This window comes from Mytilus edulis, chromosome 10 (assembly GCF_963676685.1).
Source record: "Mytilus edulis chromosome 10, xbMytEdul2.2, whole genome shotgun sequence".
Classification (NCBI taxonomy): domain Eukaryota; kingdom Metazoa; phylum Mollusca; class Bivalvia; order Mytilida; family Mytilidae; genus Mytilus; species Mytilus edulis.
The window spans coordinates 59,147,515-59,175,202 of NC_092353.1; the positions used below are offsets into that span (position 1 = coordinate 59,147,515).

Genomic DNA, 27,688 nt, shown 5'->3' on the forward strand with positions numbered 1-27,688 from the left:
ACAATCATTTCATTCAACAAATATAATAAGATAAGAAGAGGGGCTAAATAGTATGTACATGTACATTGTACCTGAACAAAGGGACAAGAGGTCAGTATCATGAGTCTATAGCTAGACTCAATGTTCTGATAGGCATACATAATCTGATGTACAGTAGTTGTCGTTTGTTTATGTAATTTATACATGTTTCTCGGTTTTTTATATACATGTAGATTAGACCGTTGGTTTTCCCGTTTGAATGGTTCTACACGTCTAGTAATTTTGGGGCCCTTTAAAGCTTTTTGTTCAGTGTGAGCCAAGGCTCCGTGTTGAAGGCTGTACATTGACCTATAATGGTTTACTTTTATAAATTGTTATTTGGATGGAGAGTTGTCTCATTGGCACTCATACCACATCTTCCGACATCTATGATAAACATGATAAAACACCAAGAAGGTTTAAATAATTTAATTAACAATAACACCTTTGATGAATGATGATAACCATGATAACAAATCAATTAATAAACAATGTCATACAGCAATAATAAGATTCTCATTTAAGTACAAAAATATGGGGGGAAAAAATATTTCTTACAATTTACAATAATTTGATTTTGGATGTAACGCATCTTCTGATTGGCTGACGTCGTTTTGTTTATCAGCCCATAGACATAATATAGTCATGTGACCGTGACATTTTTTCATGATTTACTCCGGTTTAAAATGAAATTTAGAATTAAATTATAAGAAATAACTGTAATATTTTTTCTGTCTATTCGAAATAACATAAAATATGTGGTGTACACTTTAAAATAACCCGCTACATTTGTACGTGGTTATTCAGTCTGCACCAAATTTTTATGTTATTTCTTCATAGACAGAAAAAATATTACAGTTATTCCTTAAATGTCAAAATAATAAATGTTAAAACTCCTAAATCATAAAAACTTAATTTCAAAAAACTTAATTTAAAAAATCATAATGTAAAAGTCTCAAAAATCAAAATAATCCTCAATAAAAAATTTCCAAAGTAAATAAAAAATATGAATAAGAGCTCGAGATGAACTTTAATTTGCCTCAATGCTGCACAATCAACTGGTACATACCAATGGAAAGTCTTATATATAGGTCCAGTATAAAAGAAATGTGTAGTGAGAGGTTATTATTATATATATATAGTTTCTGAAACTCTGAAGCCTTTCCAAAATTTGAAAATGCTACTTATATTAAAATAAGAAATTAATCATTTCGACGACATGAAAATAAAAGTGCTTTGATCAAATAAAGCAAAATTGAAACTACATTAAACAATGGCTCTTCCCATAATGTTTTTGGTAAAACTTATACATCTGTCATAGCCCCATGCTAATAATATATATAATAACAATTCATGTTTACAAACAAATTATTTGAGTAAACGGACATGTCGAGTACTTGCAATATCATACATGTACATGCCATAGGCATGATAGGTAAAGATAATATTTGCCACTTACATGTAATATAAAACACCAACTCATCCATCAATGACATCTTTTCTACCTTAATAAAAGAATTACTCCATAATGCTTTATGCTATAAACTATTGCCATTAACATGATCAAAGTTTTTGGATGTTTTTATGTTTGTTTCATTTACATGTATACAAGTGCCAAAAAATGAGAGATAATAGTCATAGAAAAATTTGTTTGTGGTATGATTTAACCATGATAACTACCGTATAGTATTAAAAAGACTAAAGGACAAATGTGTGAATAATTACTAGGAATTAAAAATTATTTATAAGCTTCTCAATGATCAAAATTAATATTTGTCAAACTGCTATATATTCAATGATTTTTTTCTGATAAAGTGTGTGGTTAAAGTTTTTTGGAAATTTTTATATTTTTGTCAAAGTCATGAAAGTGTCAAAGTTAATATTTTGTAAAAATTTTATGAAATTAAATGAGCCAAATAAATTTTAGTCAAGGTGTTCAGTACCACCTTTTAAAAAAGTAAGGGAACATTTATTGCTGTTTATATTTATATCAGCTATTTTGGATATACATGTATATTAAAGTAGGTTTCTGATAGTCAAAATGGTAGTTAACAAGTTAAATTCTAATACAGTGGTTTCCCCCGTTCTACTCTCCTTGTAAATATTTCTGGTATAACACAACCAATATAAAATTCTTTGAGCTTTTGCAACATAGAATTCCATGTAGATTCATCAAAGTTAATTCTCTCTACACTGATACCTTTTTTAGTCCAAATTACAAAATCTACCCAGTTCAGTTCATACACTCCTAACTGACCCTGAACCTGATACATATAATTACTTGTGTCTTTTAATTCAAGTTGTCCATCTACTTCATTGCAACAGAAGTTGGTATCTTTGGCACACTCAACTGGAGTTTTATTCCTCCATGGTTCCTTTTTACTGTCTGAGCCATACGGACATTTTACTTCAACTAAGCCAACACCACATTTGTTGCAAGTGACCAGTGAATCGATGCTAGCCCCTAAAAAGGGATATTTGGGGTTGACTAATAGTCCACGAGACTCGACTGTAGTATTTCCACATTCCTTTGTATGTTTCTGAATGTACTGACTTACAGCAACCGATTCATATTTGCGTCCATACTTTATGCTCTTGACCCTATCTGGAACAGTCACATAGCCACAAATTTTTTTCAACAAATTGTCTGGCACAAGCTTTTTTCTTTTATAAACTTCTCCCATAACAGATGCTGTTATTAAGTTTTTTCGAGCCTTTATCCAATTTGTATTTACACTTTGACCTCTTGTTCCCTCTTCAAGGGTTTGACTAATTGCATCTGTAACTTTTAGGTTGTCAAAAAAGTGTGTGAAGTCTTTAACACAGGTATCATGTGTAAGACTTACAAAGTCACAAAACATATAGTCCGGGTAGAACAATTCCAAAAAAGGATCAATATTTGCATTTTCAAACCTAAGTGTCTGATATAAAACACACTGTGGATATGCATTCTCCAACCCTTTTAAAATGTCATCTAGAAAAGTCTCATTCTGAATCTCCTTAATAGGTCCAGCTTGGTATATTCCAGGATATGGTCGGACTTTTTTTGTTTGTGTTTCTTTTTCTGTCTTAGTAAAAGTTATATCGCAGACTCTTGCAGGACTTGGCTTTCGCTGTAGAGGTCTAGGACGATCCCAAGTACACTCACTTGATGTGCATGAATCTTTGGTTTTAACTAAAGTATACAGTAAAGCACCTACATGCGCACAGAGACCAGCCCCACCTGCCTTACAGTTGCATCTAGCATTGAAGATATTTCCAAATTTTCTACCTAGGCATACATTTAAACTATAAAATTTGGCAGTCATGCCAGATGTCCCAATACTAACAGACTGTTTCATAGAGGGTAAACACTTGGACTTGATATAGCAAAAGTCTGATAAATCACTATATAGTATATCTCTGATAAACCCTTCATTGCATAGTCGTTTTGCCTTTTTCATTTGTCGGTCAAAGTGCAATCTTGCTCCTGTTGTAGGGTTTTTTTGGTAGAGAAAATAACCGTCTACATCTTTTGAGGCCAAACCATTTGGAATGTCACTAAAGTCTAGTGTCTTCCAATTTGAAATCTCATGTACAGGAATTAAATCCTCACCTAAGCTCTCATCTGAGCTATCTGGATCTGAATCCATGTAACCAGACATTGCTCGATAAACCCGGTTTACCAATATTTCCTTTAATCCTGACTTTTTCAATTTGTGTTTTTCTAACCACTCTTGAAGTTTTGTCACTTTCCATAATTTTAACTCTGGAAGACTTGAATGTAAATCGGGTGGTTCCTCTGTTTCTGATTCTTGTAGATCTTCTGATAAAATTTTCAAATCTGAAAGAATAAATATACATAAGAAAAAATATAATTTACATCAGGATACTTGTTACAGGTACATATTAACTAGAGGATCTAAAGAGCCTGTGTCGCTCACCTTGGTCTATGTGCACATCAAACAATAGAACACAGATGGATTCATGAAAACACTGTGATCTTGGTGATGGTGAGATGTGTTTGTAAATCTTACTTTATTGAACATTCTTGCTGCTTATAATTATACCCCCGCTTTAAAAAAGGGGGGGGGTATACTGTTTTCCCTCTGTCTGTCAGTCCGTCCGTCCATCAGTCCGTCCGTCAGTCAGTCAGTCAGTCCGTCCCATGAAACTTTCGTCACATTTTTCTCAGGAACTACACATCCACCCTTTCTGTAATTTGATATCAACATTTATATATGTCAGCCACATCGTGTAATGCGTTTTCAGATTCATCACTTGACAACTTCCTGTTTACCGAACACTTGTCTGATTTTACACATGATAGCCAAGTTGAAAATTTTCGTCACATTTTTCTCAGGAACTACAATACAAGGATTTCTGAAATTTGGTTTCAGGATTTATATAAGTCAGCTATACCGTGTGATGCATTTTCAGATTCATCACTCGACAACTTCCTGTTTACCGAACACTTGCATATTTTTACACTATTAATATTGCGGCGGGGGTATCATCAGTGAGCAGTAGCTCGCAGTTTCACTTGTTATCTCCATCTAAAATGAACTTTGCCTAGTAGTTAAAGAGGAAAATATTTTGTAAAAATTTACAAAAATTTACTAAATTTATGAAAATTGTTAAAAATTGACTATAAAGGGCAATAACTCCTTATTTGGTCAACTGACCATTTTGGTCAGGTGACTTATTTGTAGATCTTTCTTTGCTGAAGACTATTGCTGTTTACAGTTTATCTCTATCTATAAGAATATTCAAGATAATAACCAAAAAAGGCAAAATTTCCTTAAAATTATCAATTCAATGTAAGCAACCCAACAACGAGTTTTCCGATTCATCTGAAAATTTCAGGTCAGATAGATCTTTACCTGATAAACAATTTTACCCAATGTCAGATTTTCTCTAAATGCTTTGGTTTCAGAGATATAAGCCAAAATCTACATTTTACCCCTATGTTCTATTTTTAGTCATGGCGGCCATCTTGTTTGGTTTGCTGGGTCATCGGACACATTTTTAAAATTTGATACACCAATGATGATTGGGACCAAGTTTGGTTAAATTTGGCCCAGTAGTTTCAGAGGAGAAGATTTTTGTAAAAGTTAACGACGACGGACGACGACAACGGTGGAAGCCAAGTGATGAGAAAAGCTCACGGCCCTTCGGTCCAGGTGAACTAAAAATCATGTAAATTATGCAAATCATGTAAAACATGTTTAAGAAAACACATTTAAGGGGAGTCAATGCAGTTTCATATTGAATTGCCATGAAATGAAGCATATAGGATTTGTACTTGTTTTTGAGAAAATTAAGGTTAAAAATTTTGACATTCAGTTGTTTTGTTGAAATTTTATAAACTTAGTGTTTCAATTAGCCACATTAATTTTATTTAAAAGCAATACTGAAATTACATATGCATTAGAGACATATTTACATAAAATACATGTAGTATTTCCTACAAGGGGGCTTTGGCATGGTATGGCGCCCTGCCTTGTTTTCTAAACGCCCTGCCCTTTTCAGGAAAAACCAGGTAGCTATATACGACCCCAGTGGTCGAACCCTGAACAGTGTGGGCAAATTTGGTCACAATATTCAAGCTTGATACTGTCTGAATTTGCATTGTGATCAAATTTTTTACATAATATGGGTTTTTGTCACAAAATTAATGTGGTCAAAGATCTAACAAATCTATTGCACAATACTGTGCAATTTAATATTTCTTCTTGAAACTTTTCAAAATTTGAAATTTGAAAAAATTTTGAAAAAAAAGGAATCCCTTTAAAAATGGTAAACAAAAAATCCCCCCCCCCCCACTTTTTCAAACCCCCATTGGAGCAATAACCCTTAAACTCATTCCCATGCTTTCTTTTGTAGTATTGAACCTTGTAGTACAATTTCAGAGAGATCCATACACTTAAACACAAGTTATCGTCATGATTGTTTGGAAACTAGAAACATGATTCTTTTTGGCCCTTTTAAGGCCCCTAAATCCTACATATTTTGGGCAATTAACCCAAAAACTTAATCCCAGACTCCCCTTTGTTATATGGTACGTTGTGGTACAATTTCAGAGAGATCCATACAATTACACACAAGTTAAATTATTGTCTGGAAGCTTGAAAAATGCTTGTTTTCCTAAACTTTGGCCCCATAACCCTGAAAATGAATCCAAACCTTCTACTTGTGGTTTTAAACATTGTGATATAATTTCAGAGCAATTGAAATACTTGTACACAAGTTATTATCCTGAAACTAGGAAAATGCTTGTTTTGGGCCCCTTTTGGGCCCCTAATTCCTAAACGGTTGGGACCTTCATCCCCAAAATTAATCCCAACCTTCATTTCGTGGTATTGAACCTTCTGAAAAAATTTCATAAAGATCTATTTACTTAAACTAAAGTTATTATCCGGAAACCAATGTGTTTTCTTACGACGACGACGCAGGCGACTTAGACGACGACATTATACCATTATACGATCCCAAATTTTTTTTGGGGTTGTATAAAAATTGGTGCCATACAAATTTCATGAATATACAAGTAGTTACTGTAGTTAATTATGGATCACCAGAGGATATTTAATGGTGGAGCTACTCCACCGTAAATTTTTCAGCTCAACCCTTACCTTGAAAATTTTTAACAATTTTTACTTCAAAAGTATAAATTCATGCCTTCATTACAATTTTTTTTACAACGGCTTTAACATGTTTAATTTCATTTTGATTATCTTTTTCCTAATTAACAGATAATGATCTTGTGTGATTGTAATTTCAATATCAGCACCACCCTGTTCTTATCATGCTTATACCTCATTGTTACATTTTAGTGTAGTTTTAATAAAATTAACGGTATCAATTTTCTTGCACCATTTAATGTGTATATTGTAACAGTGGTTTGATTCTGCCAGTGCACTTTATCCGGAGGAATAAAATACCTAGTGATTTTTATCCACCAACAAAAATTCTCTAGGTTTTTTTTTATCCTGGTCCAGTGTAAAACATCCACCAGTCACTATAACATTCTAAAAAAGCTTTTTTGAAGGGGAAATATATATAAAATTGGGCTTATTGATATTTTTTCATGTAATTGAAACGTGCATAGTTGATCTATGTAATAAATGGAGAGTTCTCGTCCAAGGAATGTTCACACTTTTGTTTCTGAACCAGGAATGATTACACTAGTGATTTTGTACCAGAATGATTGCACTATAGCTAGTTATTTTATACCAGGATTGATTACCCTAGTGCTTTATATCCATACATTGATGAAGTGTTTTAGTACTCATTATTCATTAGATTGACTCAGATTATTTAAACTGGTTCCTTGGAAATCAAATTTTATCCTTTTATTTATGTAAACAATAAATCGGTCTAAAATAAACAAAAACAACAATATCAAGATCGACCCTTTCACACTATTTACATCCAATATTCTCATGGGAAAAACAGCTACCCGGAATAAAAACATGGTGGAATGAAAGTACGCTTACATATATACATTGTGTACCTACTGATTAATGAAGGACCTGACTGTTTAGGTTTTTTAACGTGTTTAAACTTTCCATTCTCTATTTTAACTTTAGTTTAGACTTAGAAGTAATATTTTTTTTACCTTTAATTTACTCACAGTACAATACTTTAAATACCACTGAAGTGGGTGCTAGGGACCAAGGCCCAGCTTGTCAGGCAAATCAGCCATTGGATGTCAGAGTAATCTCGCACTAGACGCCTTCTTGACCTTGTTGTAGGGTATGAATAATTCATTCATTGTTGAAAACCCTCCAGGGACTATCAAGATAAAGAACGGGAATAAAAGGCCTGATCATTGATAATTTTTTTCCATGTACATGTATTGTGTGCAATTTTGACCCATGCACATTTACTCTTTTAAAGTCTATCTCTTTTTTTCTATTTACTACATTCATTGTCATTCACTTGGGACATACTCAGGTAAATTCCTACCTAGAACCCTGACAAATTCAAGTTTTTTAAACCATTGTGCAAAACTTATCAATTTGACGTTACTGGTCAGAAAATGAAACTGAAAGACAATTAACGGCAAACCCGGCGCGAAAAAAAATGTGCCAAAAAATGAAGAAATGTACCCTGAAAATAAAGAACGACGCATACAGAACTGTCAATCATATACTTACAATTATGAGAACTTCAACCAAGTAACTCAAACATCTCTACTTGAATGGTACACTGTATTGTGTCATTGCAAATCGTTGTTATCGGTAAAATTCATCAAGGTGTACTGCAAAGACTGCGTTCCTGAACGCCCCGGAAGTTGATTTCGAGATAAAACTAAAGATCGGAACAAACACGGAAATACGTCCGGAAAAAATATTGCGGAACAGAGCCATTTGTTTCGCATTACCATATGAGGACGGAGTCCACGACAATCCATCATCAACCCAGGACGTTATTATTCCTATAGCCATGTCCAGAGTTTCTTCAACTTCCTGAAATTGAGTAATGGTCATCAAATATGGTGTCAGTGTTATTTCTAAAGGTGCTGAAAAATCAGAATTTGGAAGAATTGATGGTTGGTAGCTTGTAAAAATGTCAGCGTATAATTGTTTGATATTTGACGACGTCTGACCATGAACATGGCTCAAAAAAAGAAAAAATAGAAACATTCTGATAATTTTACCAATATCCATTATAACTGAACAACTGACACAGCTTATGTTCCCAAATAAACGAAAAACCATTTGAATAACCACTTTAATAATGCAGCCTTTCGTGATTTTAATGTTTTTAAATATGTTGCTTTCGATAACGATCTAGTACGTTTTAAGTATGTATCCAATAAAATGTTATTGAGTTGTTTATGTTATCATAGACATTTAGAGGTTCATGTATATACGATTAAAAGTCTAGAATGAAAACAATATTGTCATAACTATATCAAATATTTTACTTGATACCACGTTCGATCGATATAATATTAACAATTATCAACCGTAGTCAAAAGAAAAAAAATAATGAAAGTTGACATGATATAAATAGACAAGGAACACTTGAAAATATATTAAACTCGGTTACATCAAAGGAGTAGAGCCAGGAACCCCTATAAACGGTCATGTAAAGGTGCTTTTTTAAACTTTTATTATCAAAGTAAATATGGTGTGTATGTATTGTTAAACGTATGATATTTGAAAGTATATTAAGTTAAAGTTACATCTGCTTCATATTTATATAGATAATGCCAGAAATAGGAAAAAAAATCATTTTCATCCGTTTTCTTGGAAATTTCTAACTTTTTCAACCTCATTTCATGATTTTATATGTGGCGACACTTCTCGTCCATTGAATTGTTTGTTGAAAAGTAAAAAATATGGTATAAAAAAAAAATTGTGGCGAAGGATGTCCTCACTGTTAATTTTGCAGAAAACTGTCATAAATTTTTCAGAATTCTGCAAAAAAAAGAAAACAAATTTTACAAAATTTACCTACATTATGACGTCACAATTGAGGCAATTGGTGAAATTTTTTTTTAGCTGCGAAACTATTGAGCATATGTTTTCATCAAATTTACAATACATTTTCGTTGAAAAAAAATCTGATTTTTAGGGCCAAGATTATGAGTTAGTGAACCAACTCCTTTGAATGGTTAATGAGATTCGACACATATAACACCATCACATGAAAGTTTTAAATGTCACAAAGTGTTTGCAACGCAATTGATACAAGTAAACAGACAAATAGTTTCCTTATTAGACAACTCGGTCTAAAATCAAGAAATTTTACAAAATAGGCAAATTGTGTCTTGGTTTGTTGCCATTTTAACTCGTTCAATGGGAAATTTGTTTTTATTTTCTGAATATCTTGTACCGTAGTCTAGTTTGAACACATTTAAAAATATGGATGATAAATTTGCATTAAAATTAAAACCAAATAAGGGCCTTATCACCCCTACTCCTTTATAGAACATGGAATACAAACAATATTTTCCAAGGCTCTTTACTTCTGACTATTTATTTATTTATATATTTATTATATTTCATCAAAAATGTTCAACTACAGTATCCATCACCGTAACAATTGCAACGAATAAGAAACGATATAATATTATTGTTGCTACATTGTAATCCCGTACCTTTTTCCCGAATGTGATCTACTGAATTAGACTTATTACCAGGTTGGTACTAACATGAAGAACACGACGGGTGCCACATTTGAAGCAGGATCTACTTTCCATTCCTGAGAACCTGATATCACCGCCAGTTTTTGGTGAGGTTCGTGCTGCTCATTTTTTAGTTTTCTGTTTGTGTTTTGTGTACTATTGTTTGTCTATTGTTTTTTTTTTCTTTTTTAGCAATGGTGTTGTGTATAATTTTTGAAATATGAGTTTGAATGTCCCTCTGGTATCTTTCGTTCCTCTTTTGTCATTACTTACCAGTAACAGTTTAAGGTGGCACGGTAGTATATACATTCCGAAAGGACCGATTTTGGCCTCAAATTTCAGGTTTATCTGACGAAAGGTGTTGACCACTTTTTAATCACTTAAGTGTCTATTTAATTTGATTCAAATAATTTATGTGAAAGATTTTAACTAATTTAGTCATTAAAATCGCTCCCATTAAAGCTCAAATATGAAAAATCTACCAAATATGCTGAAAAATGTCACTTTTAAGATGGTTTTTGTCAAAAATGAAAGTGGCCGCATCCGTGTTCATCCTCAACCTTTATATATGTTATGTATTATCATCAAATACAACTTACATTTAAATATTTTGAATGAACACGAATGCGGCCACTTTTGTTTTACACGGAAACCGTCTAAAATTCAACCAAAATGATAGAATTGTGAAGATTTCAGTAATTTAGCATGGTGCTAGTACTCGATATATGTACATAGCATTGTCAAAAACAGCCCATATTTATGTAGCGGAAGCATTCTACTGTCCAATAAATAACTAAAAGTATACATTTTAACAATTTTGTAAAACTGCTATATTTTGGGGCCAAAAAGGGGTCTTACTGGACCTACTCCTTTATGTTGCTCTTTTGTGTACCCTTCTTAAGACATGTATTTGAACAGTGTAATTGGACAACAAATACAGCATCTTCTGAACCTACGTTCCCAAATTGAGGGATGAATCAGGTGTGAAAAATATGAAATGATTTAACATACAGGTGAAAATAAGTGTTTGAGAAATGTTTTAATTTTATATTCACTGCATGACACAAGACCGTAAATCACCAGTGTCCTTATGTTTATAAAGATAGTAAATAAAGCAAACGATCATCATACATATTCATACTAATTTCTGAATAGTATAATGTAGTACTTCAGTTAAATATGTACGTAGAATATTGGGCAGTGTTAGAAAGTGTTGAAAATTCTAAAAAGGCTGTCGGTATTCCTATGGACCAGAATATACTACCGTGCCACCTTAAAGATAAATCAGACTTATACAATACATGCATCATAGAGCATAGATATGAATCCTTTGCTTTTATTTAGTCAGAGGGATTTTTGGAGTTGTAATGATTAATTAATATGCAGTATGCATTCAAATTCAAGTCAATTATACAATATCTGAATTTCACATTTTAGTTCAAAATAACAACCTTAAAATGATAGGTTTATATAAAAATGAGACAAAGGATGTCAAAATCATTTTATCTAGGCTAAGTTACAAGTAATAGAGAAGTGGGAACGTAAATCCAACTATAAAAATAAGCAGATATAAGTTGGTTGCCTTATAAACAACTATCCAATCAATTCACACGACTTGATTTAAAAAAAAAGGTAGCGTGCGTCCTACAATAATGAATTAAACTTTAATTTGATATCAAGTCAGCTACAAAAAGCTCCGGGATAACAAAATATGGCAAAACATAGCGGTCTGATTCCATCTATACTATATGTTTTTACTATATTTTAGTTTGTCTGGCGGACTTTATCAGATCTAAAGTACTGTTGAATAATTTGTTTCAATTTAAGAGCGTCAGCAGAAAACCTCCCATTCATCGGGTAAATATGTTATAACTTTTAGTGTTCTCCACTCAAGAAAGTTAGATTTCAATATTTAAAGCACGAAGCTTGTTGAGCTTTTTGAATAATTAAAATTTAGATAAAATTTAACTATAGAGAGTGGAGAAATATCGTAATACACGATTCATAATGATGGAATTTGTTTCTCTAATGATTTTTAAAAGCAACTTTATTCTTTCTTTTCAAAGATTTGCACAAAGTTGTGTTCTTTATACGTAACGTCATCAGACATGGTCGCCTTTTTTTCTTGACGTCGCAATAGGAAATTTAGAAGTATTTAAGAGCATTTGAAGTCATAATTTAATTTCGACCAATCATTTGCTGAGATCAAGGATATCTCTAAGGATGAGAAATATGCTACTCAGACCGATCGAGAAATTTAATAAAAGCATGAAAATTAGAGAATGTTTTTTTCTTGATTCCTATTAACGTAAAGCAATTGTCATATAACACTTTTGAACATAAACGAGACATTGTTGTTGACCTCCTATACTTTTAAGGTGGTACCTAACACTACAGGGATATAACTCTGTAAAATCAGCTAAACGTTTAAATTACGTTGTATTGTTAAGGAAATATTAAGCTTCCCAATGATCAAAATTAGTGTTTGTACATATAAAAGAGGGACAAAAGATACACAAGGGACAAACTCATAAATGTAAAACAAACTGACAACGCCATGGCAATGCATTTTTTTCTAATGAAATAGTTTGTTCAAATTTGTTTTTAAATTTTTATCTTTTTGTCAAAGGGTCCAAGTAAATATTTTGTTAAAAACAATGAAAATTAAACGAGCCAAACTAATTTTAGTCAAGGTGTTGAGTACCACCTTAATATGCTTCATACATTGTCTAATTTCTATTTAAAACAAACACAAAGTTTAATCTAGGGTGTGGAACACATTTGTTATAGTGTCATGTTATAGTTATATTTGTGAACTTCATTTAGAATGTGTCACCCTTTAACTGTTTTATAGCTTTTTCTTTTAATATTGCTGTGTTCATTGTACGAATTACAATATCGCAAAGTAGTTATTCATGACATATTTGATGTAAACCTTTTGATTTCGACTCAAATCTTATATTAATCGTTTCCATTATAATTTAATACAAATTTTAATCTCCTTTCAAAGGTGAACAAAACAATTAAAGTCGGTTCCATTTAAAAATTGTTCTGAATAATGTCCTGATTTACCAATATGGAAAACGAATGGATACAATATTGATACATTATTAAAGCAATCAGTCGAATCATTTGACTGTCTACAGAATATTTATTTGCAGTTTAAACAATAGAATAATTTTTAAAAATAATGTGAGAGAGAAAAAAAATAGTTATGAACTGGTTATGTGGTCAACATATGTTTCATTTATTCCAAAGACTGCAGTGTTCCCGCAGTTAAAGACTGGTTAACAGTTGGGACTACTAGGGTTAAAACACAGCTGTTGGTTATAAAACAGGGTGATGGGGTATGATTGCAAATGAGACAACTATCCACCAAAGTTCAAATGAAGTGGATGTAAGCAATTATAGGCAACAACACGGCCTTCAACAATGAGCAAAAACAATACCGTATAAAAAGGCAGTTAAGAATTTACAGGAAGTCAAATTCGAAAAATGCATATTTATTATTTAAAATTTAGAGAAAGTGATTGAAGGACGTCTTTAATTAACAACCGGCATTCTTATGGAAACAAGCTGTGGTCCTCTTTTTGACGACATCTTATTTTATTCATATATGAGACTGATTTCGTGCAGAAGATTCTCATGAAGAATAAAAACACGCTAGCATATTCCTTTAATTTTACGTTAGTAGCGGTTATATCGATAAAAGTTTATAGTGACTATGATGCATTTATCCATTCCAATCGTTTTTTAGGATTCGAGCGTCACTGCTGAGTTTTTTTGTGGACGAAACGCTCGTCTGACGTAAATACAAAATATAATCCTGGTATCTATGATGAGTTTATTATGAAATAAATAGTAAAAAGATATAGTCAAATCTCTGCTTTATATTTTTTTGACTTACATATAGAAAATTTACAATAATTTTCATATAGGAACAAAACTTTACGTCATAAAGAATGATTTCATATTTCCAATAGTGAATGTTTCTTTACAATGTAATAACATTCCAAAAGCACTACATATGAAGTACATATGTACGATATTCGACAGCTTGCATTCCCTGTCATTTTTTTCTGAAAGAGGATTGGTGCTTGCAAAATTGAATGAAGGTTACCAAGTGGTAAAGTTGTAGTCATCCGTTCGAAAGGTTTAAGGAAGCCGGATGACTGTTGTGGAAATCTGTGTCATCAATGACCACTTATTTGATCCAACTTTAGCCACAATTCAGCTGTTCTCTTTTCCTCGATCACGATATCACCAAGTAAAACTTATCAACTAATTTTCACTTACTACAATGTATGAATAGCACGACGACCGATACTAGCACAGCAGTTTTTGCTTTCCCATTTCAGGTACCTGAGATCTCCTCCTCTTCTTGTATGTACATTTTGGTATACTTTAGCCGAAAAGTGTATTACGATGAACAAATCAATAAAGATATAAACAAATGGTACCATTTCCACCTAAAAAATGTCGCGGTGCCCTCGTGTTAAATATTGAAGAACTTCCAACAGGTTAACTTCGTTTTTTACAGATTTCTCGGGAAACCGAGATATTGAGCTTGGATCGAACTTTTTATCAGATAATTTTTTTTTCTGAATATATATTGAATGTGTAATGATTTGTTAGGTAATATAATCAATCGTATTCTGATTTGTTAGGTAATATAATCAATCGTATTCTTATTCAACATCTTAAAACAAATGGAATGAGTTTTATGGGGAAACTGACCTGTACAATAATGCAGCCAAATTAATACACCAAAGATCAAAGTAATACCGTCTTGGAATATTTGTCGTTTCTACGTATACATCATGTCTTTTTTTTATAACTAAATACTTTAACACGATAAAACCGTTATCTGAAAATTGTGAAATCTTTTCTTTTATTACTTTAAAATTGTAAATTTTTAAATCTTTTCTTTTATTACTTTAAAATTCATTACGAAGATTTACGTTTCTGTATTTCACGTTATTTGTTTAACCAAAGTGATGGGAAAAATTGAGATTTTTTTTTCTATATGGTAAAACGAGAATAATTATAAAAAAGAAGATGTGATATGATTGCCAATGAGACAACTCTTCACAAGAGACCAAATGACACAGAAATTAACAACTATAAGTCACCGTACGACCTTCAACATTGAGCAAAGCCCATACCGCATAATCAGCTATGAAAGGCCCAGAAATGTCAAATATAAAACAATTGAAACGTTCATTAAGCATCTAAACTTATTCATACAACAGTTACTGATTATTTCTGTATTCAAATGATTACTTAGCAGTATTTGTAATTCTGGAAAAGTAAAACTGCTATTTCGAATAGCGTATTATGTTGTTTGTCTGTTTGTCTGTTGGTCTTCTTTTTTCTTTTTCTTTTTTCAGTCAGGGCGTTGTCAGCTTATTTGTTTGAATGTCCCTTTGGTAGATGAGGATTTTTTTAATAGTCAATAAACTAAGCAAACTTTCATTTGGTAATTCATTTGTAACAGTTTGGTTTTGAAATCGTACGAAGGATAATGAATTCAAATCATCATTTTTAAATTATATTGACAAACGAATTATTTTGATCAATATTCTAGCGTCGTAGACACATTATTGCCTTATGTGGTCTTTAAATATCCTTAAACATAACAAATATGAAAATTATATAAATAAATATAATTCAAATTAATAAATTGTCGTTTTATGTTTATATGGTCAACTATTACTTTACTCTATGAGATATTGATACGCAAATATTTTTTTATCACCAGCTTAAAAGTTTAAATCGCCTTGATATTTGTTCTGTTTAAAAGGTCTGATCATAATTTAATGTATGTACACCTAAACCGGTTTAAAAACTACTTTGATATTTCATGTAAACATTGGGTAACCATTATATACGATGCCGAGTGTATGTCTTATTAAGGGGGTATGGAACACCTAAGGGAGTTAACACTTTAAAAATAAGCTGCAGAATTTAATCACATAACATGTACTATTAGTAAAATCAAGCTTCTAAATGATCAATACCAGTGGTCTTCAAACTGATATAATTTATATTCAATGAAATTATTCCTGAAAATTGTGTGTTCAAATTTTTTGCAATTATTTAAAAAAAATTTTAACAGGTCAAAGTAAATATGTTGTCAAAATTTTATGAGAATTAAAGGACCCCAAATCTATTTTAGTCAAAGTGTTGGGTATCCTCTTAAAATACAAACAATTGTTTTATTTCATTTATTGTGTTTTTTTGTTAACACATATCACACTGTGGGATACCTAGAGTACTGTATATCGTGTTTCTTTAATTATGAATATGGATACAATATGGCAGGTGACAGACGTATTTTTTTATTGTCCGGTACCTTAATTATGTGATTTCCTTGGATAAATGATGTATATTGCCTGGAAAAAGAGCTAAACGTAAGGACATTAGTTTACTTAATGATTCTGAAAGCAAAAAAAAACAACAAGAAAGAAGTCTAAGAAGAAGGCTAGAAGTATAAATTCAACTGAAAATAACAATAATACTAACAATACATGTGACATTAATTCAAAAACAAATCAGCAGTTCCACAAATATTCAGTGGTCAAACACACTTTATAATCAGTACTGTTATCATTATGTTGAGTGAAATAAATATTATGTTATGTAGACTGATCATTATGTTCGGTAAAATAAATATTATGTTCAGTACAAACAACTTTATGATCAGTGGTCAAAATGTTTTATGTTTGGTTCAAAAAATATTATACTAGGTGGTTAATCAATTATATTCAAGACTTGATCAGACTAGGTGATAGAATAAGATTGAGGGAAACGATGAGGAAGACTATGTGACTAAATGACACAGAAATTAACAACTATAGGTCATCATAATGCTCCCAATAATTAGAAAATCCCCCGCATTGTCAGCTATAAAAGAGGGAGGAAAGATACTAGAGGGAGAGTCCCCGAAATGCTGTCTGTCAGACAGTGTTATTAATTAATTTTAATTTAATTAAATATACTTAAACTCTCGGTTAAAAAAGTCGAATATATCTAAAAACAGGAAATCTTTCAGATCAGGTTCCAATCTACCCCAGAACTAGGCAGTGGTAAAAACATGACATATAGAAACCCACTCAAGGTCAACGAGCGGTCGTGTCCTTTTCCGGATCTGGTAATTCAATATTTAATTTGATTGAAATGCACTAGAAATTACCAATTGAGGGGAGCTTAGTTTGAAATCTGTAACTTGCTATCATTCTAACTAAATGTTATCTAGAGATTTTTCGAATTACCAGACACGCATATGCGAAAAACTTACCACTCTAACTCAGGATGAAGATACCTTCAAAATAGCATGATTAGGTCGGTGGTGGGTTTTTTTTTCGGTCATGTTTGGAATTTTTTCTAAATTGCCTGATTCTTACAAATATATATAGGAAGATGTGGTGTGAGTGCCACTGAGAGAACTCTCCATCCAAATAACAATTTTATAAAAGTAAACTATTATAGGTCAATGTGTGGCCTTTAACACGGAGCCTTGGCTCACACCGAACAAAAAGCTATAAAGGGCCCCAAAATTACTAGACAAAGTGTAAAACCATTCAAACGGGAAGACTAACACTGAGGAGTAAAAACAATATAGGTCGATTAATAAAGCTGAATGATTGGTTGCTCCCTAAACGTCAACCCGCAAATGACATGCATATATATTTAGGACGAGATGCAATGTGGGTCGAATGAGAACAAACGTTAAATATAAATGGAATAAACACTTGAATGAAATGATTTGCTAGAAAATTCCATAAAGAATACCCTACAAAAATAAGGTTGAACCTTAACATATATCGTAATGTAAACAGCCATCTATAAAAGTAAAACATTTGTGTACTTATATTGTATGTCAATTTGCATTGCAGCCATTTTTAAGTTTCGGACAGGTTTGATTTCCACTCTAATACCGTCCTATTTTTAAATGGAGATTATCAGCAAAGTTCACTTTGATTCTTTGATTCTTCGATCCTATTTTAGACCCCCTGATTGTGAGGTGGCATGTCTAATCAGTCATGGCCGATAAACTTTTTGTAAAAAGAACCTCAACTAAAAGACCGACACTGGGTTAGTAAGTTCGAGGTACAATAGGTAAACAAAAGATATCCGATATGAAATGAGATCGTCCCAGGTATCTTAGATCAATTGTTTGCGTTAATTAACAACGAAAATGGTTCTGGAAGGTTTATTAAATTTAATACATAATCCGAATTAATAGTATTATATTATCTAAAGGCGATTAACATAACATTAATCGTGTAATAATTAATTTAGTTTGTATAGCCAAAAGCATTGTATTTTTGTTCACTGTACGTGTATATCTGTTTTGGTTAGAATCGTAAACCTGTCCCGTTCAAAATGTATCTCTTTCTTGTTTCGAGCTACATTTTTCGCTTTTCTAAATACCCCTTTAATTTGGTTCGGTTTGTTTCTTAATTGTGTTGTAATTGAAGCCATTAATTTTTGTTATCTTTTACTTAGTCGATAGTACCTCTATTTTTGTTATTTTTTTCTATGTCCATAGTACTTCTATATTTTTGTTATCTTTTATTAAGTCGATAGTACTTTTATTTTTGTTATCTTTTACTATGTCCATAGTACTTCTATATTTCTATCAACGAAGCTTACTAATTGAATAGAGGATTGTAATTTTAAACTCACTTGTTGCGGAGCATTGCTCAGAAACTGTAGCAACTGCTTTTTCTATTTCATCCGTCTTTGTTAGATTTAATTGTACAACATTTAAGTTTCTAAGATTCCTATTTCTTAGTTCGCATATTCCTTTTTAATTGAAATTTAATACACCAGCAAACAATAAACCCAGCACCGACTAGTCTGTTAGCTAAGTCGTGTCCAAATCCTAGAGAAAAGTAACCGACATGAAAATATTAACATGATGGAAATAAAGACAACTCGGACAATGGCAACACGGACCACTTTAGAATATGATGTGTCTTCATGGAGAAGGTAACCTTTTTCCCTTTTCACTAATCAAGGTCACTTTCCGCGATTATCAACATTTAAATAAGAACATTCATTGTAAGTACTTATACATAGCTTTTCTTATTTTGCACTGACCGTTATGGGATATCTGCCACAAACAACAACGGTAATGTTTCCTTATTTGTTGCCGCAAATCGTATGACAGAAAAGTGATTGCAGATATTTTAAAGCCTCTACTTAAGTTTACTGTATGTAAACCCTGGGTGAAATGAGATTGACGCTTTTAATATTTATAAATCACCCCTGGTTTTTGGTGGGGTTCGTGTCACTTAGTTTTTATAATTAGTTTTTGTTGTGTTTTGTGTAGTGTTGTTTGTCTTTTTCCTCTTTTTTTGTGTTTTTGCCATGGCATTTGTTGCGATTGATGAGTTTGAATATCACTGTGGTATGTTTTGCCTCTCTTTTATAGACACTGTCTGGTGTGCCTCTCTTTTATAGACACTGTCTGGTATGCCAATACAGTATGCTAACCAAGATATGATTTAGGTTTTATTCGTGTCATTTGGATGAAGTCTCATTGGCGGAATCTACACATCTTCTTATAAGATAGACAAATATCGGAAACATTCAATCCAATGTGTGATGTAGTTAAATACAGACCAATACATGGTAACGGCTTACCTGTATCACATCCCGTTATCAGAACAGCCTTTTTATTTACAGGCAAAAATTCCTTGAAGTTTCGTTCCTTAACTTTGAATGCCAAATAAAATATCCCAAAGCAGATCAAACTTGTGTAATTCTCATAGCAAACAATAATTATGAACACCAGTTCACTTGTTGTAAATAATACGCGAGAAATCAAAGTTATGTCCATTCGTGTACGTCAAGTAAATCTAGATATCTAATGCACATACTAGATAAGGCACGATCTGGAAATAATTGTATTGGACTAGAACCGTATTATCAACAGTATATTATAGACATGTATTAGTTGTTCCAAAATCGGTATTATCATTATAGAAGATTTATGATAAACTGGACAAGTCCTTTGTCAATTTACATACTGCCTCTTTGATTGTAATTAGAACGGTTTTGGAACAACTGGTACATGTATATAATTCAAATGATATTCAATAGTATACAGTGTAATGATAGACTTTGATCTTCAAAAGAGGACGTTTTACTTGGGAGGTGTTACCTTTGCTATATAAATGTACACCAAAAAATGTATGTCTACAGTAACTTAAGTTTAGCCCAAAAATGTTAAATCTGCACATTTTTATTCTTCAATCAACGGGATTCGAACCCCTTCTTGTGTGACATCATGACAACACCGTGTTTACTATGTCCAGCGCCATAGACCACTTGTCGATTCATTGAACCATTGTTTCTATCAAGAGTAAAGTTAACCGCAACTTTGCGACTACTTTAAATTCTATAGGCTTGTATGCAGACTTCGGCAAGACCACGAAATCAAATACAAAATGTATTCACAAATTTAAACATGCAAGTTTTCATTTATCCACGGAAATTGGGACCCACGAACAGAAATGATTCGACAGTATATTCAAATAAAATTTTGGGTTCTTAGACTCTCTTTGACTGTATCGTACGTAATCACATCAATACAACTATACAAGACAGACAAGAATGAAAATGGATATTGAATGTTCAACCCATTGTAAAAAAACGTGACAGCTTGACAGAACAAAGCATCCTTCAAATTTAAATGAACTCTTTAAGTTGCTATAACAATTTCAATACCTAACCTTTATGATGAAAGCTCAAAGTTAGATAGCTTGCGATAACACTCTTTTTCTTATTTTAGATTTAAATTCCGCTCCACAAACTTCAGTCGACCAAACTTCAAGCAGCAATCGCTTAATATAAGTTAAATAAGTATGATGTATTTGCAAATATTACTCACTCCATATTGTAAATAGGATATAACATGAATGATTATACAGATATAGTTATAAAATAGGCACAAACAAGAACCACAGTGACAGAATACGTCATAACCATCATGATATTATCCAGTCCGTCACACACATCCTTCCACGTTATAAATATATCAGTTTTACTTTTCAGATTGTCCTTCTCGCCATCTTTGCACATCGGCTTGACGTGGGTAATTCTGTTACCCCTTTGCCATTTTTTCCCGATAAATTTCAAAAGAATGTTCATTTTTGTCGATTCCTCTCTGTAATAAAGTGATGTTATGTAAATGGTAATAATAGCAATAATTCCACTCAGCAATATAGTCGCTATCATTATGATTAGTAAAAGACTCATTGGATTTGACGCTGCAGGTATAGACGTTTGCACCATGGACAGAAAAATAGTATAAGATAGTAATACTGTCATTGCAAGTCCAATACGTTCTCCAGCCTCAACCGGAAGTAAAAATACCAATGGATTTAAAATACTAAATAAAATGAAAGGACAAATCACTATTACTGTGTAATATAACGATGCACGTTTCAGTGTTAGTTCAATTTTAAAAATAGAATATCCAGTTGAATAATATGTCACAATATTCGATACCAAATCCCAATCAGAGTTTGGTGTGAAGGAGGATAAGTCAATGGAGTTTGAAACTGCTAACAAACGTATGTCCCTCGCATAAACACCCCAGGCAGCAAACCGTAGTTCACATGTTTGTGAATCGAAAGGAAATTTGTATATATTTGTACTACACTTTGATGATAATATCTCACCAAGCGATACAGTCGTAGAGCCATTGTAATTGATTGTCACAGACAGTTCATTACCTAATCCCAAAGGTTGTAATGTACCAACAGAATTTAAAAGTACTAATTTTGGTGTCCAAACGGTTGTTTGTGGCACTATTACATATTCAGCATTGCCATACGAAGAAGGTGTCCATGAAAATTCACCATCAGTCCAGAAGGCTGTTATTCCAGCCACTATCTGCAAAGTCTCTTCCACCTCTCGAAATTGGGTGATTGTCATCAAATGAAATTGCAATGTTATTTCTAACGGAGAAGAGAAATCCGAATTTGGAATTAACGATTTTTGGTGATTCGCTGAAATATCACTGTAAAGTTGTTTCATATCTGATAAAGTTTGACTATTCCCAGATGATAATATGCAAAGCAAAAACATAAAACTAACTGGTGTATCGATGTACATTCTTATTTACCAATGAACAACACATCTAATGAGAAATGGTGTTAAAAAAAAATCCTTTAAATCCTTTGAATTAGTATGTCGTGTACATAACCTTTCGAATCATTCAAACATTATTCTATAAAAAAAAATAGAACAGTAGTGTGATTTCATAAGTGATTAAATGTCTTTCAAGCAAGTTATTAAAACTAAAACACAATTATATTATTATTAAAAGTCCTGTCACGTTATTTCAAAGCGGTTTAAATATTATCCAATCAATTTACTAATGGGAGACTTAATATCAAATTGATCAATAATAATTTTTACATTTTTGTTTTGGTGTATAAAGTATATGTCAATATCTTTTTAAGATAAAGTGAATTACTAGAACAACAGAAACGTCAGGGTGAGAGGGGTTCTTATTATGAATATTATGTAAACAAACGTGCGACTGTGGATTATTATTAGAAAAATAATGTCTACTCTACTACTCATATATTGAAGTTTTGTAAAAATATTCCTTACATATATTTATACATATATATCTATTTAACCATATCAATACATATTCATTTAACTCGGTTATAAAGTGTATATAGTTATCAAAAGTACCAGAATTATAATTTAGTACGCCAGACGCGCGTTTCGTCTACATCAGACTCACCCGTGACGCTGAAATCGAAATATTTATAAAGCGAAACAAGGTCAAAGTTGTAGAGCATTGAGGATCCAAAATTCCAAAAAGTTGTGCCAAATACGGCTAAGTTAATCTATGCCTAGAATAAGAAAATCCTCAGTTTTTCGAAAAACTCAAAGTTTTGTAAACAGGAAATTCATAAAAATGACCACATGATTGATATTGATTGATAATTCGAAATATTTTAATGATATACTTAGGTCAGGTTAATGTATTCTTGTCAAATGTTCGGACTCCTTGGATTTTTTCTACGATACAGGGTAATATATTTCGCCCAATAACACCCATTTTTCTTTTTATATAAGACTTCAATAGCTCATAAAAGGTCATTTGCCAAAACTTAAGCAGATTCTATATTTCATATCTTTCGATTTGAGACCCAAATAATACCGAGTCCGAATATTTTAACCTTATTTTGTTTTAACTTAAAGTATCAATTTTAAATTCTAGATTTTTTTTAATTTTACCCATGCTCATCGTGAACTATATATATGTGTCTCCATAAACTTTTCAAATGATAATTATGCTAACCACGTGGGTCATCTTTTATGAATAACTTAGTATAAATAGGAACACAATGGTTACACACATTTAAACAGAATCTTAAAATGGATAAACAATTGGCATACCATATACCGTGGATCAGAATCTGCTTACTCTTTCGGGGTACCTGGGACTAGCCCCCGATTGTTGATGGGATTCGTGTTTTGCTCAGTATTTGGTTATCTATGTCGTGTTTTGTGTATTGCTTGTCTGTTGGTCTTTTTTCTTTTCTTTTTTTAGCCATGGCATTGTTATCTTTTTTTCGACTTTTGATCTTGAATGTCTTTTAATTGGTATCTTTCGCCTATTTTATACTAGGGATAAGAATTTTACCTCGATGAAATTGGCACCCAATCATATATTTGATCAATTAAAGGATGCATGGGATTTGTTCACCTGCGTTCATTTTGTCATGAAAAAGTACTGTTTACGCTCATGAACACAAATTTTAAGTCGTTTAAAATTAACTAAATAACAAGGCTTATAACACAGGTTCTTCAATGAAACGACCATTTATATTTAAAAAAAAAACGAAACAAATAAACGATTCAGGCTGTTCCTGGTATAAGCAACCCTTGATAAACAATAACTCAATTAAAACCGTTTGCATTCCAAAAAAGCTCCACACGACCGCACACTATCTGATATTGTAACAAAAGGGGAGGTTTAAACTGGTTTCATCAGGCAGTGATATCCATTTCTTGCGTTGGATGATATAGTCGATTGTTTAATTTTTTCAGGTTTTATGGACTTTTCTACTTAATAAATTTACCTTGAAGATTGTTATTTTTGCTAATAGTTTCATGCAATCTTATTTTGGTCCTTGATCAGATTTCGTCTGAAAAACATTTTTTTTTAAAGTACACATTCCGACTGGTTTACATTTTGTACCTTGACATATCTCTAATTACTTTGAAAATCGAATACCTTATACAACCCTTGAAGAGATTATTGATATGACCAAGGGTAAAGCCATCCCCGAAAAAGGCCTCGGAGCTAGGCATGATGGAAATGCATTTATAAATTTGGAAGATTTCCAAAACAATTTTAATAAAACATGCCAGAACCAAAGTACAAAATAAACCGTTATTCACGTTGACATGTTACATACTAAAGTGATTTCATAATGTGTCGTACAGATCTAAAATTCCGGCGATTAGAGCGCCTTCTAAGTATATGAAATAGTCTAATTTAAAACCTTTTTAATGACTTCATGCGGTAAATGTAACCGATTAAGACATTAACAGACCTTGGTCGCCTGAGACAAAAACTGTACTACTTAAATAATCAATTTGACAGTCAGCATCAATGCCGAAAAAAGTTATAGGTTTGAACCAAATCTCCTCTCTGAGGAGCCATAGTTACCGAGTGGTCTAAGTATGTCATCTACGATATCACAAGCCTATCAATAATGAGGTTGTGTATTCAAACCCCGCACATGCCATGTGCGTTTGACCTATTTAGTTAAAAGTTACGTTAACGTTTTGTAAACTGCTAATTATTGATTAGGTCATCTTCTAATATATCAGGTTTTTTAAGTTTGTATTTTAATTTTTTTTAAATGTACTGATCTCGATCATCATTAAAGAAACATAATTGACGAATTCGCCGTTTCAGAATCTAATGCATCCTGGGTAATATTTTAAAAAGTGGACACCAAAACGTCCTAATTGGTTAAAAATGTCATAAAAAATGGAAATTTAACCAATGACGTGACGTTATCATTTTGGGGGTACGAACAATGAAACTACCCATGATAGTCCTTTACATTCTATAACGGCCAATTGCACATCAGGAGTCCATTTCACAAAAAAAAACTTACGACTAAGATTGATCGTAAGTACACTGAATTGTGCATGACTAAAGACAAATCTTAGTCGTAATTTGTTTTTGTGAAATCGAATCCAGGTGCATTTAAATTGGTGCCGTTTAATATGATTAAAAGATATGAATAACTTGCGTATTGAAATAAAATCCTTGGTTAAATTTTTTTTTATTTTTAATGTCCCTTTGGAATTCTTCGCCTCATTTGCTCTAAGCTTTTGCAGATTGAAATAACTACCCAGTACTTAAATCCTTGAAAATAATGAAATTTAGTTATTTGTGAAAATATCCCGCTAAAACTTTTTTCATACCAGACAATTGTATTGCAAGTAAATACATACATTTTACAAGAACAAAAATCTATTGGGGTTTCTACACAGTACAGAGTAAGCAATCATTTATGAAAATGAGATCTGCAATAATAAATTGATGTTCAAATTATGTATTTGAAATATATTCCTTGAACATTACCCTTTGAAGTATTAATTTTTACAACAGTTTATTTCAGAAAACAAATGAAATGTCACAAAATAAATAGAAACGCATTAGGATTATTAAGGTGATAAAATGTCTAAAAGCCACACAATTAAACCCATTACAAATGACTCAATGAAAAGTTACTACCATGATAGTACTTTTAAGTGGTATAATCAATATTCAATTAGTCTAAATGGATGGCCCGATAAATAATAGGTGTCAATGTATGCTGTGACGTATAATTATTTTACGCATGCAAATGTTCAACGATGCATGTATTTATTAAAGATTATAGGTCACTAATTGTATCCGAACTTTTGATGGGTATACAAATAATTTTCTATTCAGTGTATGTCTTTACCAGGGGCACACTTGTTGTTGCTTTAGAAAAAATATTTCAGGTTGTGCTACTTGTCATGTTTGATAATAACTGTTTTTCAAAACTGAGGTTTTTCTTTAAAAGTTGATTCCATGCATGTTATATGCTATAAATATACACTCGATTTCAATGGATTGCTTCAGTTTTTGTTATTGAAAAATTTAACCGAAAAGACAACGTTGACGTTTGCAACTGGTGTCAGCTCTACTGCATTTCTGTTCTGTAGTTAAAAGCGGAGATTTCATATTCATTCACAAATTTAAGCTATAAAGGGAGATAACTCAATGTATTCTATTGAGTTTCGAGTTCACAATATGCATCTTAATTTATAATGGTCATACAATTGTCCCTTTATTTTCTCAATTATTTAGCTAATATTCAGTTTTTTTATTGCACAAAATCATTCGATAAGTTCGAAAGTATTTAACAGGCCAACATAAATTACGAACAACATAAACAATAATACAAGAGAGTTGTCCCATATCTTGCTAAGGCATATTAAGGCATATATGCCTAGAGGTAAACATCCTTTGTGTTTTGAATAAAAGTATCATTTTGTTAATATCTTTTTAAAAAATACACACAAATGACGATATCGGTTTTTGTATTATGTGACCAAAGGGACATTTATTATTTTGCTGGTGACACCCTCAAGACTGATCATGAACAGCCAATATCAGTGGAGAGAGGGATATCGTTCACATATTACTTTTTAAACAAAAGTATAGAAACTCCAATAACAATCAGCCACAATATACCGCTTTTGATGTAAAATTAGTGCATCTTGTATTGATAAATTCATGCATCTCGTATTGTCTTAGATACATATATCAGTTCACTAATTTATAGAAGGAACCATTTGTACTTTTGTTAACTGTATAGTGTTTTTGGACATTGCTAAAGATTTTACAGTCTTTCAGTACTTGCATGAAAATAGGAATAAAGTATTAATGAAAGTTAGTTAACTAATATTTTGAAATCTTATTTCATTAAATAAAGTATACATCTATACATATATGAAGGCCGTGGATTGACCTATATTGATTTACCTTTTTTTAAATTGTTATTTGGATGGAGAGTTGTCGCGTTGGCACTCACACCACATCTTCCTATATCTATGTCACACATATTGAACAGTTTTGAATTTTCTAATGGTCTCGAGAATTGCTGAAGAGACAGTGATTGATAGATGTTTTAATGACGTCTTTAAACTTTAAATTCATTGACCGTTGGATTTAAACCGATTATTTTAATATACGTGTTTTTTTAATATGAAAAGAAGGAAGGAGATGTGGTATGATTGTTAATTCTAATGCAACAACATTTGTGTAACATTCATTTTGATTTGATAACGTCACTTATTTACATGGCATCAATTGACAATTGATGCTATCAGACGTACGCACAAGCGCAGACGGCATATGACAGAATTTAAAAACATGTTGTAACGTTGTTTTCGATCAGTCTCAAATACCCGTTTACTGTCTCCGCTAACGTGTCGCCATGAAACTTAATTTGT

The 27,688-nt window shown here is 32.1% G+C and overlaps 1 protein-coding gene across 1 annotated transcript; it reads right to left on the minus strand.

The window, feature by feature from the left end:
• Positions 1-432: 432 nt before the first annotated feature.
• On the minus strand, positions 433-22,270 carry LOC139492863 (uncharacterized). The gene is made up of 3 exons (XM_071281014.1): positions 21,835-22,270; positions 8,387-8,524; positions 433-3,841 (listed from the first exon to the last, which is right to left on the minus strand). Exons 1-3 carry the CDS (start codon positions 22,268-22,270, stop codon positions 2,082-2,084), a joined length of 2,334 nt encoding a protein of 777 aa, XP_071137115.1. The 3' UTR covers positions 433-2,081.
• Between the last annotated feature and the right edge of the window lie 5,418 nt (positions 22,271-27,688).

Bases quoted from the DNA above. Each gene is read 5' to 3' on its own strand.
- LOC139492863 (XM_071281014.1), bottom strand. From the start codon at position 22,270: ATGTACATCGATACACCAGTTAGTTTTATGTTTTTGCTTTGCATATTA. The intron at 8,525-21,834 runs GTGAGATATTAT...CTGATTTTTCAG, and splicing joins CTCTACGACTGTATCGCTTG to CACCTTTAGAAATAACACTG. The intron at 3,842-8,386 runs GTAATGCGAAAC...TTATTCTTTCAG, and splicing joins GTGGACTCCGTCCTCATATG to ATTTGAAAATTTTATCAGAA.